The sequence below is a fragment of the Cydia pomonella genome, chromosome 7, assembly GCF_033807575.1.
Source record: "Cydia pomonella isolate Wapato2018A chromosome 7, ilCydPomo1, whole genome shotgun sequence".
NCBI lineage: Eukaryota > Metazoa > Arthropoda > Insecta > Lepidoptera > Tortricidae > Cydia > Cydia pomonella.
Genome location: NC_084709.1, coordinates 10,694,221 through 10,713,551, shown reverse-complemented (window position 1 = coordinate 10,713,551; position 19,331 = coordinate 10,694,221). Strand labels below are relative to the sequence as shown.

Genomic DNA, 19,331 nt, shown 5'->3' with positions numbered 1-19,331 from the left:
GCACGACGTTTTATTTTTTTATACCACGACGGTGGCACCCAAGCATACGGCCCACCTGATGGTAAGCAGTCACCGTAGCCTATGGACGCCTGCAACACCAGAGTTGCGCGACATGCGCGTTGCCGACCCTTTAAAAACCTGTACACTCCTTTTTTGAAGAACCCCATACTGTAGCCACATAACGTATTATTTGACTATTAGGTATACTACACATGATAAGAAGGTAATTTGCTAAATTAACAAAAAAAGTTTAATTTAGATCTAGTTAGTTTTCATACGCCGTAGGTGAAAACGCATAATCTGAGCTTCAAAGTAGGGCAGAGCAATTATTTATTTTGTATATTTCTATACTATCAATCGATAATCTATAGTTACAGTAGTCTCCATGCAAAATTTCAGTATTCTAAATCGACGTGGCACTGGTGAAACATTGATATTGAATTGAAGAAAAAAAGTGTTTTCCGCTCCAACCTGTTCAATTCAAAATATTCTTTATTCATGTAGGCCTAGCAACGAGCACTTTCGAGTAGTCGTATTCGGAACTAACATTTTTATAAGTAGTTATAGCCGGCTGCAGGGCTAAGATGGTCGGCTCTTTATCATTTGTCACCATGGCTGTCACGTTCTAACAAGTGAGTAAGCACAAAAGTGACGGGTTTAGTGACAAGTGATAAAAATGGAACCATGCTGTCATCGCTGGTACAGTTTTGTGAATCGCAGCCTAAGTCAGTTTTTCCTCCCTAGAGAACATACTCGATATTTACAGGTACATTAATCTACTAACGCAACGTCTTGCGCGATTACATGATTAACAAAGCGTAATCTGGCTTGTTTACATTCGCGGGCGGAGTCACGGTCGCCGAATCCTAATAAAAGCTAGACGGCTCGTGTGCAAAGCTTCTCATTGTTATCTATAAAACGGTCGACATTTATAACTTTTCTACTGTAGGGTAATCTAAAATATGTGTTGATCACTCAGTTTAAACATCACATTGGTAAACTATACTTTAAACTGGGCTTTCCGCAATGTAAATAAGTTCTTTATAGAAAATGTCCAATTACTCTACCAAGAAATATACTTAGGTATGTTATTATCTATGTTATTAGGTACTTTTCATGTCTTGAGAGGCATTTGGTTTTTAATTAGCGATATTTATTACAGCTAGTTCTTACTAAACTTACTAATGCATTTGATACTTAATTATTCTAAATAAGTTGGGTAATATTTACTCGTTTATGTGTCCGTAGGCGTATCTAGTCAGGTGTTATTGAACTAAAATTATAAACCAACCATGCGATTTTCAAACCGATAATCGAATTCCGGTTCTTAACTATTTAATTCCGCATACTGTGAACCTCATCTCAGTATGCGGAATTTAATTTTATATAGTTATTACAATATTTTGGATGAAGAAAAATATCGTGATGAAACCGGTCTAATACCAATCAGCCTAGATCCCCTGGGTTAGAATGTCTAATAGTGGCTTTCGTAAAATCTAGAGCATACGAAACATCTTGGGATAAGGAACCCGAGCGGAACTAAAGATCCTTAGTTCCCAATTTTTCACTCGTCCACAATTACCTTACCTATTGAATTTGGCTCGGCAACGCTCAATGCTAATTTTACTTGACCGCTTCCCCGATGGAAATAGAAACGAAAGGGGAGTATGCTCTGATTTATAGTTCTTACGTGAGAGGTGGAAGTGTCATGTTAACGTTAGCAACACCTTTCAATCAGTGCTTTCTGAATGTATGGAGGTAATTAAGTACTTTTATAAACAGGAGTGTAATATCAACATTAAAACTGTTACCGAAATGACTGAACTAATATTTCCGGCTTGACAATTGTAAAGAAAAACAAGAATAGTTATGAATTAGACTTAAACTAAAACATAACTATCTTTATTTACAATAACAATATACAGAATGGATATATACAGATGATTACTATAACTAGCTTATATCTAAAATAGGCCCTTGAGGCATTGTACCAAGGATGCTGGCGGCATTTCCTCGTTGTACCACAATACTGATATGTTGTGCGAGGAAGCCGCCAGCTCTTCGGTCGCCAGTTACGTCAACCAGACGTTTCGCGATTTCTCAAAATTTTCTCCAATAACATAACTTAATATTTTTAATGATTCCGTATTTCTACAGCGATACACATACTATTTAGCCATACGAGTACCTAGTTAAAGCTAAAGTAGCAGACCTCTTAACTCCACTTGAAACAACTAATAAGGAATATGAGGCTTGTCCAATAATACCGAAGTTCAAATCTCATAACTACTTTCTCAGGAGATACGGGGTTTGCGACTGAAACTGATGATATTTAATGTAACAGATAGGTAACATTGATTATATTTATTTCTTTATACCATAATATTAAATGCATTCATTTATACAGTCACGTCTGAAAATATCGATACGAAAAAAGTGCCAAAAATATGTATACACTACCTTAATATATGAGCAATAAAGTCGTGTATACATATTTTTGGTACTTTTTTCGTATCGATATTTTCAGACGTGACCGTACCACTTTTTTGAGTAGGTAATTAAACGGAATAGTAACTGTTTTGTTGTGTTTCACTAACAACCATACTTCCCCTGCAGACCATGGCGTGGCGTGGTTTATTATTGTAAAGATGTACTGTTGATAATGATTTTTTATTTATAATGCTTTAGAAAATAGATGTACCTCTTCTTGCCAATGCGCTCTCGCTTGGGTTTATACTAATTTTATCACATTTATTACGGTTCCTGTAAATGATACCCTGCGGATTTATTGCTGTAACATTATTGTTTAGCCAACAATAGCTTTAACACTACCGCAACCCACAAAACAGAAATTGTTGTTTCTTTGTGTGCTGTTTCTTCTTTCCTTTCTGTTTGTTGCCAACGGAGATCGCAGCGTATTTTTTTACTTGATTCCGACACTTGAATTTAGAGCTAATGCTGACAATTTGTTGTATCTTGGAATTCACAATGTATTTTGGTATCTGAAAGTCTTAGCATAATAGCTTAATTTATGCGTTTAATGATAAAATGCTTGCAGTACTTTACGAGTTTAATGTTTAAAACTATCTTTACCTCTTGTTGCGAATCGCCTGTAAGTACTGTTTGGGTGAAAGGCAAGGCAAGATTTGTTTATCAAATTGTGAAATCCTATACTGCTTATAAAGTATCGGCTTCCTACATTTTTTATATAGATTATTGTTTCTTTGAATATGCCTGAAAGTGTGTTTAAGCCTTCTGCAAATAATGTAACTGGTGTGCAATTGAGTAATACAGGTACTATTATTAACTATTGAGGTTACTTAAATGACGAATAATATCCAACTTAACTGCTGCCTAAATATTAAAAAAAAAATAGTAAACCTGTCACCGACTACGAATTCTTTATAATTTTATCGGATAGAGATAGAACCTCTTCTTTTATGCTAATCGTATAAAAATAAAAGTTATGTTCAAGAATCGATTGATATTGATATTTTATTCATCAAAAGTAGAATGACTACTAAATACTACAAATATGCAATACCTATATTCAAAATAGACTGCTAAGTTCATAACCTTTTGGCTTTTCCATAGTTGGGTTTTGTAACCTTTCACGTGTCAAAGGTCACGTGTCACGGGTCATCGTACAGGTTTCATGTCGAATTTCTTCAACATTCAGGCAATCCGGCTGTGGAATGATCTTCCTCTCTCTATGAGACAAGCCCAGAACAAATTCTCCTTCAAGCGCATGTTGCGCAAGCATCTGTTTGACAAGGTTCAAAGGTCGTCCACATGATGTTTCACAATGGGTATATATTTATATATATATATGTATGTATTTATATTAATGTATCATATTATTTATGTACGTATAATTTTATATATTTTAGTGATATTTTTTTTTGACATTTTACTCTGTATTCTGACCCTGCACCAATTAGGATCTTTCGGTTTGGCTCATGGTTGACTGGTAGAGAATGCCTTCTGGCATTAAGTCCGCCATTTGTACTCTTCATGTATTGTGCAATAAAGTTTAAATAAATAAATAAATAAATAAAGGTCCTGCGGCAATCCTCAAATATTTGGCTTGATCTTGTATAGGTACCTACCAATAAAGAAGTCAAATAACCCGCGATGAAAGAGCATCGTTAGCCGTTACAACTTTGCAGCCGAGAACTTGTGAAGCTAAATTGCGGGGTTTCTATTTGATTCGCTACGGTTTTAGTCTCCTTTTGGCAATCAGTATCCTTCTTTGTAATTTTTGCATTGGATCCTAATTATAATAGGTGCCTACTACTCCGCAGTAATATTTATGATTATATGAGTTTATTCAATTTTTTTTATACCAAATCGGAAAACTTCGGCCGCCTGATGATAAAGGATGACTCACGCTAGACCGGTCCGAGCCCGATACGTCATTTTCTATGACGGCTGATCGGTGATCAGGTGATCAAATGGTGCTTTCCATAGAAAACGACGCAACGGAAGCTCCGACTCGGTCTAGCGTGAGATATCCTTAACCTTTTGAACGCCACGCCTATCGCACGCGGCGCGTAATCGTGAACCTTGTCGATACGCATGAAGGTTGATATTGGGCTGTAGCCGCGCGCGTCATATGACGTCTTTGGCGGTCAAAAGGTTAAATTGCTCCAGATGATAGTGAGCCAGAAAATTGGGTTAGTATGGGAAACTCTTTAAGATATAAATAAGTAACTTTTTTCTCAAGAAATTGCTTCAAAACTGCATGTCCTATTAACTTTTAACCGCTCAATGTGTGAGCGGGACAGCCAATGTGAAGACCATCCTAGTCCCTTAATGTTATCTCGAAAATGAATAGTGTACGAAGGACATAAATAGATATACTTGAATGCGTTTGTCTCTTACAGTTTTGGATATGTACAGTCAGCTGCAGAGATAACTAACCCTGTACTTAGATTACTGTACATAGTTACAAAATACTAACCCATTTTTCTTTACAACGACGTGCAGCGGATTAGGAGTTTTAAGATGCATCTCATGTGTTTATACATGCATATATGTGCCTTGTAAACGAAAGCGAAACCTGAAATAACTAACTGGAAAATAGGTGCTACACATTATTTTGTAACAACTACGTTTAAGTTATTCGCTCAACACACGTACCACTCCTCACGACTTCTGTCAGGACTGGCGCCAAATTCTGAATGCCTCACTCTGAAACTGGTTTCTGTCCAATGTTCAACAAGTGACATTAAATAAAGGCAAGCGTCCACGCTGCGTCTGCCGTCCACCGTCCACAGACGCATCTGGGTCGAGGTCCTCCCTGCGCCGACTATTTTCGGCACTCCGACGGTTATGATACCAACAACAAAGTTCACGTGAAAACTTCTACAAATCAGTGTGGGAACTGTATCTACGAAGCCAAACATTAATGCTTACAATTTGAGTCCTGTTCAAAAGGGTTCTTATGTTAAATATGACGAGCCAAAATAAATTTATCGGCATTAATGTACTATGACACTCGTAGAGGGGATACGACTTGCTTTGTGTTAATTATATCTTTAACGGATAAAACTTATTGATTTGCCGTTTATAACATCTTATTTTGGCGCTACACAAATAACATTGGTAAAGAGAAACAAACACACAAGAGGGAATTATAAAGTTTAATTTCCAAATTCAGTCATGCTTATCGAAGCTCGTTACAGCGTGCGGCGTTTTAGTCCTCTAATCCCCGGACCCCCAGAAATCCTCTATCTCCTCCTCTTCCTGGTTTACCTCTGTCTCTTTCTCCTCTTTCTCTTCAAAGGAGCCGAGTTTGGGCAGGTCTTTCAGCTTCGGCTTGAGCAGCGGCTCGTCCTCGACCAACATGCTGTCTACCGAGTGCACTTGGGTAGATCGATCCTTAGAGTTCTCCCTCGAGCGACTTCTGGAATGAGAACCTAGATTAGGAGAGCCCTTCTCGCGTTCCATTGTCATGCGTTCGAACTCAGCTTCCTCGAGTGACGTGAACATCTTTAGTTCCTCCTCGCGCGACGCACGTGAATCGCGCGACGAGGTCGACGACGAAGAGTGACGCTTTTTGAAACTTCTACGCCTGCCACTCGGGTCGCTTCGTTGCAACGGTCGGAGCTTTATTCCGTCAAGTGATCTTAAACAAATTTACAATATATGAGTTGGTTTATTGTACAGGTGGACCCATGAACGGATTTAGCTTGCTACTCGTGCGTGGTATGGCGATGGATGACGGCTAGGTGACGGCGGATCGGGGTGTAAGCGACACTACGCAAGATACGTGCTCTGTCCAAACAATAAATATTAACCTTAAAAAATCTTCGCTGTAGGCCTCGTTGCTTCTGATCTCTTCGTCGACTGAAGAATGGAATTGTATATCGGGCAGGTTTTGTGGGGTGGGGCTCTTAGGACGGTAATGCCAAGTGAGTTTTTCTTTGGCCTCTGATCTCTCTGTGGAGCGTTCGTCACGCCCGGAAGAATTTCCCAAAAAATGATTTGGATCTGAAATATTTTCACAAGATGCTGGTGATCTGTTTCTGTTTCCCACACTGAACGACTCTGACGCGTTAGTAATGATAGTTTTCGTTCGCGTCGGTGTATACCTTTCAGTCCTGTAGTCGCCGTTGGCGTGGGAGCTGTTGCTTTCGACCGACTCCTGGCCGAAGCTTGAGATTTTAGTTGAGAAAAGTATGGCTGTGGAATCAGGCTGACCGTCGTAGTACTTGACGGCAGCTCGCGTTAATTTTCCGTTGTCATCTTGTGTGAGGCAGAGGTAGCCCTGTCCGCATTTCGTCGTCCAGTCGCTGCTGTTGGCAGTGTTGGCTGCCTTGTGGAGCAGGCCGGTGTAGTAGTCCAAGAGGTCCTGGAAGTCGGGATCGGTGTCGGGCAGCACGCCGGCCAGGATGTGGCGCAGACACTCGATGGCTTCGAGAATGCCGGCGTATGAAATTATAGCGGACAGCACTAGCCCCATATTCACTCACTCACTATAATCGGTATTTTAAGGACAGGATGGGGCGGGTTTCTTTGAAGTTAAAGGTGACAGGGAGCAGGATGGATGCAGCGATATAACGCCGGGACAAGATTTGAACAACTGAAATTAAAATGATATTAGTTGCCAAAGAATTGTATCCAATTTTAGAATAGGGTTTGGCTGAGCCAAGCTCGAGCGCTAAGTCTGTAGCTAGCAAGGACGGCTCCGTTTACGCCGACAATAACGCTGATTTATCTTTGATCGAATGTATTATTTACAACAGCATCATTAAAAGTGGATTATTTAAGAGCTATATTTTAATGCAAAATGACATTAATAAAACGATTTCATAGCCTTACTCTTGTAAAAGCTATTATTCAACTGTAGTTAGCATTGAATACCTATTTGTTAATTCGTAATAAAGAGAATTTCTATTAGTTTATTCGAATTGGATTTTGGAAAAGACACTTATTAGGTATCGTTCATATGAAATAGGTACAGTCCAATGTTTTGTTCAAGTGGCCAACATTTTCGTAAACGTGATTAGTCGTTAAAAGATAATTAACCTAAATCTTAATAGTGCCCAAATCGTGACTAATTCTCTGTACGTTTCACCATTATCGTTTCTAGGACAATTTAACCAGAAATGAGGAGAAATACGAGTATTACCCTCAACATACTAAGTCACGAATAACAAAATCATGATAAATGTTCATGGGTATCCAAATAAATAGGTACTCTACATTATCGAAATCATTCGTAGCAATATATTTTTCCTTTTGAGTAATAAATTCCTGATTGTACTATATCTAATCGTAAGCGAGTGTTTCGTGCAATAATCACAAGTCACAATGTAAAATAAAATACGTTATTTAGATATTTTGTGCTATTAATATTTAAGCTACAAACTGCAAAGGCGAGAACCGATATTATGACACTACAATGAGATAATTTATCTCAACCATTAATATAGTTAATATGATTTAAGACGCTTAAATTCAATATTAGTAAACGATGACCGTTACAAGTGTCACGATTTTCAAATCGAGCGAGATGGTATCGACCGACCTCGCCCCGGATATTTCCTTAATAGTTTCATATTACGACGTCGTAAACAGTATAGGTTTATAGATGTGATTCGTATTTGATAGGTCACAAAATAATATGTATCCGCACAAAGTAAAACAAAATAAGTAAATATAATGACCTACTACCTCAATTAGTAGGCGAAGCTTAGTTATACGAAAAAAAAAATTGTTCAAGCGATTTAGTAGTTTTCCAGAAAGTATAAACAAATGACAAATAATAGTCTTTTATTACGTATGTGAGTCATTGACATCTTGGTTTTAAAAGAGCACTTGCTGTTTACATCAGTGATGTGATCATGACCACGGTGTCTTCAAAAATATACGTAAAATATACTCTCTTTTGACATAAAGCCAAATTGTTTTATTAGGTAAGATCAACGCGCAAAACTGACAATAATGATATGACGATAAAATGTTGGTATAAATGTACGTTAAGAATTATTTTGAAAGTGGCTTTTTATTACGAAGTAATAAATAATAGTTATATTTGGCAAGGAAAATATTAAATGACATTCAAACTGGGAAAATAGACGAATTAGGTAATATGATATGGCTTGGTTAGCTGGTTTCATTGTTGTTAAGGAAGGTGATTTGTTTTTTGGAAAAAAGCTTTCCCCAAAGAACGTTGCCTCCTGCTGATGTGTAGACAACACAGTGAGCATTGACCAATTAATACATAATTGTTTTGATCGGTGACGATAATTTAGCTTATTAACATTATTAACCAAATATTTAACTGACCGACGATAATTGGCTCTGTAATGTAATTAATTATGAGTTATTATGAAATTGATCATGATCACTAATTTGTCCAGCTATATCAGAAATAGGAACTTCGGATGACACATCGGGAGGAGTAGGCCGGGTTCCGTTCTGGACGTTCATGCACTGACCACACCAACACCTCGCGCATACTCTCACTGAGTCGTCCGTGGAGCTGAACTTTTCCTGGCATTCATCGACTTTGAGAAAGTCTTCGTCTCCGTGAAGTGGAGCGCACTGTGGTCTAGTCTGCGGCGTAGAGGAATATATACCCAGCAATTATATAGGTATCATCTAATCCCTATACAATGACAGTACCTGTAAAGTAGTGCACGACCAAGTCCTAGAGGAACCAATTCCAAAGACTGCAGGAGTTAAACAGTGCTACCTCCTGTTACCACTACTCTTCATCATCCTGCTTGACGATATCATGCGGAAAGTAACGAAAACACCTGGAGGCATCACATGGTCTCGATTACGCAGACCACATGGTCTTGGTTTCATCTTCACTGCCTGACCTCCAAACGAAGCTGGACTCGTCACAAGAGGAAGCTCAAAAGAAGGGCCTACGAATCAACGCTAGGAAAGGAAGACCGTCGAAATGCGAGTTTAGACGTCTGAAAAATGACCCAACAGACTCAATGATACACCGCTGAAATCTGTCGCAAAGTTCACGTATCTCGGCAGCACCGTGACCAATAGTGGTGGCTCTGATGACGACGTCAACGCGAGGATCAAGAAAGCGAAAGGCGCTTTTGCCCAGCTTAAAACCGGTCTGGGATTCGAACGTGCTCACCCGGCGGATCAAGATTTCTCTCTTCGATTCCATAGTGAAGTCTGTTTTGCTCTCCGGCTGCGAGACTTGGAAGGAGACAAAGGGTCTGATGGGAAAGCTACAAGTGTTTGTCAACAAATGCCTAAGATCCATTCTGCGCATATTCTGGCCAACCGCTATCAGCAACAAGGATCTTTTGAATCGATACCACCATGTCCCGGTCAAGCAAGAAATCGCTCAACGGAAGTGAAAATGGACACCCTTCGAAGACCAAAGGTCCATACGCCACGGATCCCGTTCACGCGGAGGCCGCTTGAGAGCAGGCGATGGGGTCGGCCGGCGCACTCGTGGCAGCGTACCGTCGACGCCGACCTGCGGGTCGACTGACTAAGTTGGAGGGACGCGGAGCACGAGGCCTGTGCTTGCAGCGGATGGTAACTTTTCACGAAGGCTCTCTGTACCATATGACGAATTGGGTACTATAGGACGACAACAACAACATCTTTTGTATTCATCAATCGCCTGGTTGCTGATGGTTGCTTGTGTTGTATAGTCTGTAATAGAGTGTTACTCAGGGATTCAACGATTATCATGGTTGTGCTTTTCACGCGCTAAAGTCGACGTGGGTGAAGTGCCCTCTGCGCAGACACTTAATTGGCTAGAATGGAAAGAAATGATGAGAAACATGGATTGCCCAAGACCTGTGGGTATCTCTCGACTAGTGCCGTTCTGGAAATTTTCCAGAGAACAGAGAAATCTATCGGAAACGTTCTCTGAGATTTTTACCCTTTCGTCGCAAAAGCGATGAATTCTTTTGTTTAATCGCTTAGTTAGGAGATAAGACAAATACCATGAAAGCTTAAAAGCAAATACTTGGCACCATTCATAGCAATATAAAAAATAATACTAATTGATAAAAGACCATGAGTAACACAAAATTGCCCAAACAAGTTATTTGAGGCAAAAGTTGTATACTTAAATAAAAAAAAGTAAATATGTCATTCTATTAAAAAAAATAAGATTGTTCATTACTTATTTATGCTAATAAGAGGACGTTCTCGAGAAAGTTGGAAATTTTCTGGAAATTTCTTTGGGTAGGAATTCTCACTCTCAGAAACGAGAACGTTCTCATCGGCACATCACTACTCTTGACCTCGCCGTCTAGGTCCGCCGGAATGACAATCCCGGTCGGTTGCAGGTGCATGACGGCTGGCACCGAACTTAGAGTCAGACCAAGCTAAGTTGGCCGCGATTTTGATAGCCCAGCCTGTGCAAGTGTTAAGTATACGTCATAATTTCAAAGAAGTTTGACGTTTAAACTTAACACTTGCACTGCCTGGGCTGCCAAAATCGCTGCCAACTTATCTTGGTCTGACTCTAGTTTATTTTTATTTTTTTTATTTTTTCTATTTATTTAGAAACAAACAGTCATACACAATTTTTGATCAAAACTTATAGACAAAAAATAGACCTATAGTTTCATATGTAGAAATACTAATAAAATCATATGTTTATTTCGAGTTTTCATTCTCTTTTTGTTAAAAATGTAGATGTTACCGTGACCCTATTACATCGACCTAGTATGCCACATTTCTAAACTAAGACACAAGCCCGAATGAATCAGTTCAGATTCTAAACGCCATCAATACTATTTTTCGTCGTTCTAATTGCAGATGTGTGACGTCACGGGCACGTCAGCGGGTCGTGTGGAAAGCATTCCAGTATTATACGGTTTACATACGTTAATCAATGGACTTGGTAACTAGTGCAACTAAATAATGATTCAAATTTTCTATTGTAATTACAAAAAACTAAGGTCAATAGGTAACTCTACTCTTAGTTTCATACATTTGCGTATGAATGACGTACATACTTATATATCTATAGTAGGTTTTATAATTTGGCGTACTTATTACTTGAAAGATAATACTAGACTTTAATTGGGTAATACCATAATGACCTGAGATGTCAAGGATTTAAGACATCAAGCACAATGAATAAGTTTTTCTGAAAAAATCCAGAAAAGATTAGCAAAAAACTATAATAGTGTATTACATACTTCAGAAACATGCCCATTTCAGAAGCATTGTATAGTACTGATACATATGCCAACCTAATTCATATACGAGCTCTGTTCTTTAACTACCAGTACCCCTAGTGTAAATAAATTCGATTTCGAAACGTGACGTACGCGTTTGCGTTTAGTCTCATTTTGAATGTGATTTAGAAAGAGCGCGCCAAGCGGGACGTTTTGGAAACTCAAAATCCTATACAAAATGAGACTTAACGCAAACGCGTTCGTCACGTTATGATGTCGATCAAATTTACACTAGGGGTACTGTAGTGTTAGATGTTAATTAAGGATATCTCGAACGATCTTTTAGTTTTTTTTGTTGTGTTTGACAAGTGACAGATAGTTTTTCCGCGGTTTTGGAAAAATGTGACCTTACATTAGGGTACGAGTTAGAGAGGAAAAACTCAAGCGATTAAACAAAGTATTTTCACCACACCAACTGGTAAAGGCCCTCTTGATTGTTCAAAAACTAATGAGAACGTTGCATTTTATCCACATGTGGGGCAAAGTAATCAGATGCTAATTTTGAGTCGTTTCCTTATGTTAGCTGGTAGAATTGACTTTTAAATGATGATTTTGGATGATAAATATTTAATTACGTTCATTCGGATTTGATTTGGTTTGTGTTTTTTGGTATTTCATAGTTATTATTTTCCTCGCGTTGGTGTGGTGAAAAATGTTGTGTTTCACTCAGAGGCAAAGTTTGTTTAACCCTCGTGCCTTGAAACCCTCGCAACGCTCAAGATTCCACTTCTCGAACCACTCGCTACGTTCGTGGTTCAATTTTGGAATCTTTCGCTTGCTCGGGTATCAATATTAGCAGGAGCGGTTAAACAACAACTTTGCCCCCTTGTAAAACAAATAACTATTGTATTGTTTTAATTGTAGAAAACTCAAAAATAAATAAACTATTGTAAACTAAGTAATCCAGTATTTTAGTGATTCATCTATTAGTAGTAAGCAAGATGGCTTGTTTCAACGACGAACTTTGGCAAATTATATAGGCGCATGACTTTAAAGATTTAACTACTTGAATGATAAATACCCCTTCTTTTTTATGAAATTTCTTGCGCTGTTGACTTTTATAGCAAATGGAAAGCATCATGTTTTTACAAATTAAATATATAAGAGTTACATCAGCCTCCCTGTACACCTTGAATATGTCAATGTTGAGTAAATATTACCGAACATCCAGACGGACCGACCTTCAGCAGTCTCGCTTAAGGCCAAGGTTTATCTCAACTTGTTTACATTCGGAGCAAATCCCTTTAAACCGCGGAGGAATATATTTTAGCAGTATTTTACACCTGTGCAGCTATCATGTCTGACAAAGCGCCACTCAAACTATGTAAATACTCGTAGCACGGTCCGTCTCTTTCTCACATAGCAGATTAGAGCGAGATTATTATATTTATCTCACAACGCGAGTCGACTCGCGAGGGTAGACGTGCTAGGTGTTTGTCTAAGCTTATTAAATTACCTAAATAAATTACTGTCTAAGCTTAACCTTTAGAAGCTTAATTGGGCCAAGAGCGTTTTTAATCCAAACATTCAGACTAAAAGTTATAACAAAATGAAATTAATATTTCTTTGGCCAATATTGTATTCGAATATCAGCCAATTAGTATGTAATATAAATTTTATAATGCGATAATGTAGACATCCAAGCACTGGTTACGTTACCTTATTAAAGTACCTAAGTCAAACAGTCCAGTTGTTTAGGTTTTTAGTTAGTAAGTCTTTTCTTTAAGTCCAAAATTTTGGTTTAGTCGTAGATGTCAATCAACCTTGCCAAAATATTTGCGTGCAGAATCGTGATTTGCAAATTCAAATTTGCTTTTAATAGACCTACGTGCAGTAACACAATCAAATAAAAATATAACAAAACAGCACTCCTAAAGCAATTTACATCTGAGACTTATTTGTCGGTTTCCTTGCGTCCATCCCGAATTCTTCAGTCTGCTATCCCTATCCGTAAATAACCTAAAATCAAGGTCAATGCGAGTGAAAGCGTGCGCAACCCGACACCGCGTGACGTCACGCGGGCCGTGCGCAAGGACCGCTGCGCGCAGGAGGGATCCATCGCGCAGGGAATTTGCCTATAACACGAGACAGTAGGTAGCAGGAAAATATCGGAAATAATCAGTTTATTGGTTTGTCATATAGGGAAAGTATTGTAGCTCCGTACGGGTGTAGGGTGGCGAACGGAGTCGCCACTAGCAAATTCTTTTTTCCACAGTACGGGTTCATTTCGGATTTTTTTCAAACGAATGTAAACTCCTGGTTAGATACAGTTGCATGAGTTAGGATGCATAGATATCAATACCAGTACGCTTCGATAAATGGCTCTTTTATAAATGTTTTTTTTTAATCCAGCCTTTTGTGGGCTTAAAATTGCCCGTAGGTAAAAAAAGGCTCGTAGATTAATTCACGTTATGAATGATGTGAAATTGTTCCAGAAAATATCAAATCTAAATAAATATCAAATAGAACTTTCAAAAATAACACTGTAATCTACAGGATGTTTATTTAGTCACCTGCAATAATTTACGAGGTGAATATATGAGCAACTAACTATGGGACCAACCCGGTAATCACGAAAAAAAAATTGGCTGTTCCATACATTTTGGCTGTCTGACCTCGACATTTTCTATGGGAGAGTTAATTTTTTTTGCGATTTTGGGGTTGGTCCTATAGTAAAAGTTGCTCAGTATGACCTATATATTCAGCCAGAAAATTATTGCAGGTGACTAAATAAACAGCCTGTATAATATGTAGCTCATATTATTTACTATCATTGGATGTTCACTTCTACCACCTTATTGTTAGTTTGGTTATCAAACGTTGAAGGTACCTATGACATGTAATTGGATTACAGAGTGTTGCCGTCTGCTGGTTGTCTGCCAGTTTGACTTTTGCTAGCTCGCTCACAATTGATACTCATAACTTACGAAATATTTAATTTACTTTGAAAAGCAACAATAGTATTGTAAGGAATTAGCCCTCACTTGATACCTACGGTCCTACATATTATAATAATCACTGACTAACAATACAGGTATAGGTCGTCATACAAAACTTTTTCATAGCTTTTACTTGTTTTCTTAAAATAGATAAGTAGGAATTACTGAAGGCTGCCAATTTTTTACGCTACACTTCGGATGAATGAAAACGTATTACGCTCGGCCTACACCGATTACGACGACAGAAATATAGTTCAGTGTTTACATATAGTTGTGCTGACCTCGTATAAGAATAATTTCGTGCAAATTCTGATACAGTTCAGGTTATTTTGAGTCAAGTTTATTCTTATTGAAATAAAAATGTAGCCCTCACTTGATACCTACGGTCCTACATATTATAATAATCACTGACTAACAATACAGGTATAGGTCGTCATACAAAACTTTTTCATAGCTTTTACTTGTTTTCTTAAAATAGATAAGTAGGAATTACTGAAGGCTGCCAATTTTTTACGCTACACTTCGGATGAATGAAAACGTATTACGCTCGGCCTACACCGATTACGACGACAGAAATATAGTTCAGTGTTTACATATAGTTGTGCTGACCTCGTATAAGAATAATTTCGTGCAAATTCTGATACAGTTCAGGTTATTTTAAGTCAAGTTTATTCTTATTGAAATAAAAATGTAGACTTATGGCATAATACCATTCGTCTTCATAGTGGCTGGTGATGCTAATTCAGCCATTTTAATCCTTACGCTCGTTACATCACTAATTTACGTACCTCTTATTTCGGAACGACGTCATTCTTGACGTTTAGAAAAAAGATGTTTTTGTGGATGTTGTTGTTACGGGGTTAGCACGAATAGTATTTAGGCGATTTGCAACTTTAGTAGAATGGCACAAGGTGGAAAATGTATACCTACCGTCGTTATTTGTACCGATCTACTGATATTAAAACGTTCGTCAGCTAGCAAATTGATAGATGACTTAATTTTGTATTTTATTTAATCAAATAAAAGGAACTGCTAATGCTGGTAGCCTAGCGGTAAGAGCGTGCGACATGCAATCCGTAGGTCGCAGGTTCAAACCCCGGCTCGTACCAATGAGTTTTTCTGAACTTATGTACGAAATATCATTTTTACCAGTCGCTTTTCGGTGAAGGAAAACATCGTGAGGAAACCGGACTAATCCCAAAAAGGCCTAGTTTACCTTCTGGGTTCGAAGGTCAGATGGCAGTCGCTTTCATAAAAACTAGTGCCTACGCTAATTCATGGGATTAGTTGCCAAGCGGACCCCAGGCTCTCATGAGCTGTGGCAAAAAAATGCCGGGACAAACGCGAGGAAGATGATTTAATCAAATAAAAAAAACAATGTAGATATGACACTAAAAGAGTATGGCCCGTCTGATGATAAGCCACAGACCAACTGATAAGCGGACACCGCAATTTTTGAACTCTTACAACTCCGATGTTCCAAGTTGCCGACCGTTAATACTTGTAGGCACACAAGGATTCACTGTGTGTACATTTCTGATACATTCGGAACATTTACATATCAGCACTCAAGCAGTCCTACGATCACTTGCCGCTGCTCTGTCAAACTGTCTGTTAATGTTGACAGTCGATATGTATGTCCGTCAGATTGCTGGCAACTAACAGCACCAGCTGAAACAACTGTCTTTGTTGCCAGCGAGTGAAATAGCCCCATTTGTTAAAAGTGGCGATGATATGGGCAAACTATCTTTTTGGTATTCTAAACACCTTAAGTAGCGGAATGTTGAAGCATGGTAATATAAATTTTCTATTTTCTTTGACGTGCTTGGACTACGTCACACAGTTTCATACAGTCAGGGCAGCCAGTGCACGCGTAAATAGTGCACACAGTGACAGTGCACGCAAATCTGTGTAAACTGCTGCAGAGAAGTAGGCTTATTGCTATTGCTACTTGTAAGGAGATATGGTACTCGCGAACCAATACGATTTCAATGCACAAATAATTTAAATATCTCCGCGTGTTCCGAAGAAAGCACAAACGTTGTGCTCTAAGGAAATAGAAAACTGAATGTTTTTAAGAATGATCGCGATGTATTACGGGTGAACTAATAACTAATAAAAAAAACTATAAGAGACATGAATTTAGAATTGTAAATACCTAAATATGTAACTACAAGTATCTAAGTAGGTACCGTAAACCCAATCAATTATAGTGCAGTAGGTACTGCAATTATGGTTTACAAGTTTAATACGTATAATGAAATATAAATACGAAGGTTATTTTTGGTTTAGTCTGAGTTTTTTCAAACATTTCGCCATAAAACAACGACATTCAAATAATAGTCACACCTATTTAAACGAGAATATTCGAGTTCATTTTCGATCGCAATTGAAATCTTTTGCTTGAACTATCGGCCCGATTCTTAGTTTAAGATACATCGAACATTTGCTAAAGATACGATACTTATGTATGACTTGGATACGTTTTTGATCGAAGAAACGTCACTTTTGACACTGTATCTATCTAATCCATATCGTATCTTTAGCAAATGTTTGACGTATCTTAAAGTTGAATCGGGCCGTATATACGCAGTTGGGTGGTTTTACGATGGGTATTAGTGTATTAGGCACAATAGTATATGACATATCCGGTCCGGAGAATCTAAAACCAAATGGCGTTATTCATAAACGCGTTACTGTCCTGAATTAGCTATGAATCGTACGTCTTTATCTGTCATTTTGACTTATGTATTTGTAAAAAAAGAATAAAACATAATTTAACTAAATCAGGCCCGTAAAGTTTTATGAATAAGGGGGAAAATCTCTAGACCTTATTCAAATAGTCGTCATCAAATTATCTGTAAGTTTAGGTAAGTAGGTAAGTACTAACAATTAAGGAAGGGTACCCAACTGTCCGACTCCGATTTGATTCATTTTGATATATGTTATAGAGTAGTCTAAAATAACGGACACGTATTTTTTTTTAGCTGCCCAAACTCAACCTGTTAGGAGAAAATGGCCTTCAAAGTACTAAAAAGTTACTTAATCTTCTAGCTCCTATAGAAAGTGATGCTCAAGCAACTTGCTAGTTAATGGCTGGTTTGAGTATATGTTTGAAAGCAGCAAAAAATAATGAGCACGTGTTTTGTTATATCGGCTAAAACTCATTTTTTCCTAAAAAAATCGACATTCGAAGTTTTATAATATCTTATCGCTAAAGTTACACATAAAGACAGGTATTTTTTTTAGGAAAACTTGAGTTTAAGCAGATATAACAAAACACGTGCTCATTATTTTTTGCTGCTTTCAAACATATACTCAAACCAGCCATTTTTACATATCTAGTGAACGATCCGTTGCCATCGTATTTTCTCGGAACTTTTTGTACTGAGACTGACTGAAACAGCAATAAATACGAAGACTATATACTACATCTGTAAAAGTGCACTGTAAGGCCTTGACAGTAGAATTCTGTTCAGTTCAGACATTTTATGAGATAAGCAAAGGTAAGCGCAGATGGCGATGCGATTGAACAGGACTTAACTGACAGGTCAGCTTCCCAAGTTTGAAATCCAGATACCTAAGCAAATAAAAAATAGTAAATTTTCTTGTTTATGGAGCAAGGAACTCAAAAAAGCTTCCCAAAGAAAAAAAAAAACATACACTTAAGCATAGAGAATTAAGAAGTAATAGAGTGCTACTACTTGATGCTAGATTTTGGTACCAAAACTGATGTATGGAGTGTGCACTCTATTACTTCTTATTTTCTCTATGACTTAAGACAGCCTGACGGATAGGTCCCATTGCAAGCGCCTTCTATAGTGAGGAATTAGCTCTTTTGTGTCCACGTTTTAAACCCCGGAATGTCCGTTTGAACTGTGACTGTGTTAAGAAAAGCATTATCCACCTAGTTCTTTAGTGTTCATAATTACTATTTACCTTGCGGCGAATGATGGTCCCATGATAGTTCCTTCAAGTCTCTTTTGGTTGGGCTTAATTTAAAAATAATTGAAGAAATATGTTTTCAGTGTTTTTTTTTATATGTACTAAAATGTTACATTTTTAAATAAATTAATATATTAAACTTCCAAATAATACAAACCTACAAGTTTGCGGTTAAACAACAACTTTGCCCTCTTGTAAAACATACAATTTTTCACCACATCAACGCGAGGAAAATATTAACTATGAAATAAAAAAATCAAACGAAATCAAATGCAAATGAACGTAATAAAAAAAAAACATTTAAAAGTCAATAAGTACTACCAGCGAACATAGGGAAGCAACTCAAAACTTGCATCTGATTATTTTGCCCCACATGTAGCAGGTAAGCAGGGAAGAGAAGAAAGTGTTACAAGTATCGCGTAGCCCAGGTAAAAAAGGGTACAAGTGTTATATGGAATTATACCTATACCCTTCATCTGCGCTGCACGAGACTTGTGGCCTTTTTTCACTAGAGCGGCAAAGGCAGTTAGTGATACAGGTTAATAGAGCACAGCGCCATCTAGTGTTGAGTAGCCGAACTACAACCAAATAGATCAACTGGCCCGAGTATGCATGCAGTAATAATATGTATAATGTACATTTATATAAAAAATATTGTACCTATATTTAATTTTCAAATTTGTTTTCAAAAGCCCTTTAGGTAAGAATCCTAAAATCAGATTTTTATTTCTTGTTTGGTCAAATTGTAGTCAAGTCA

The 19,331-nt window shown here is 37.8% G+C and overlaps 1 protein-coding gene across 4 annotated transcripts in view; it reads right to left on the bottom strand.

Annotated features, from left to right (window-relative positions):
* LOC133519784 (four and a half LIM domains protein 2) overlaps positions 1–19,331 on the bottom strand; it is a 199,905-nt gene that overhangs the window by 51,750 nt on the left and 128,824 nt on the right. The window contains exons 1-2 of one of the 4 annotated variants that reach the window (XM_061853883.1): positions 6,303–7,087; positions 5,758–6,130 (exon numbers count right to left, since the gene is read on the bottom strand). The exons of the other annotated variants lie outside the window; for them this stretch is intronic. Of the exons in view, the coding sequence (XP_061709867.1) occupies positions 5,758–6,130; positions 6,303–6,967 (1,038 nt within the window). The 5' untranslated portion in view covers positions 6,968–7,087. Of the gene's footprint in view, positions 1–5,757; positions 6,131–6,302; positions 7,088–19,331 lie in introns of those variants that run through there. 4 annotated transcript variants of the gene reach the window in all.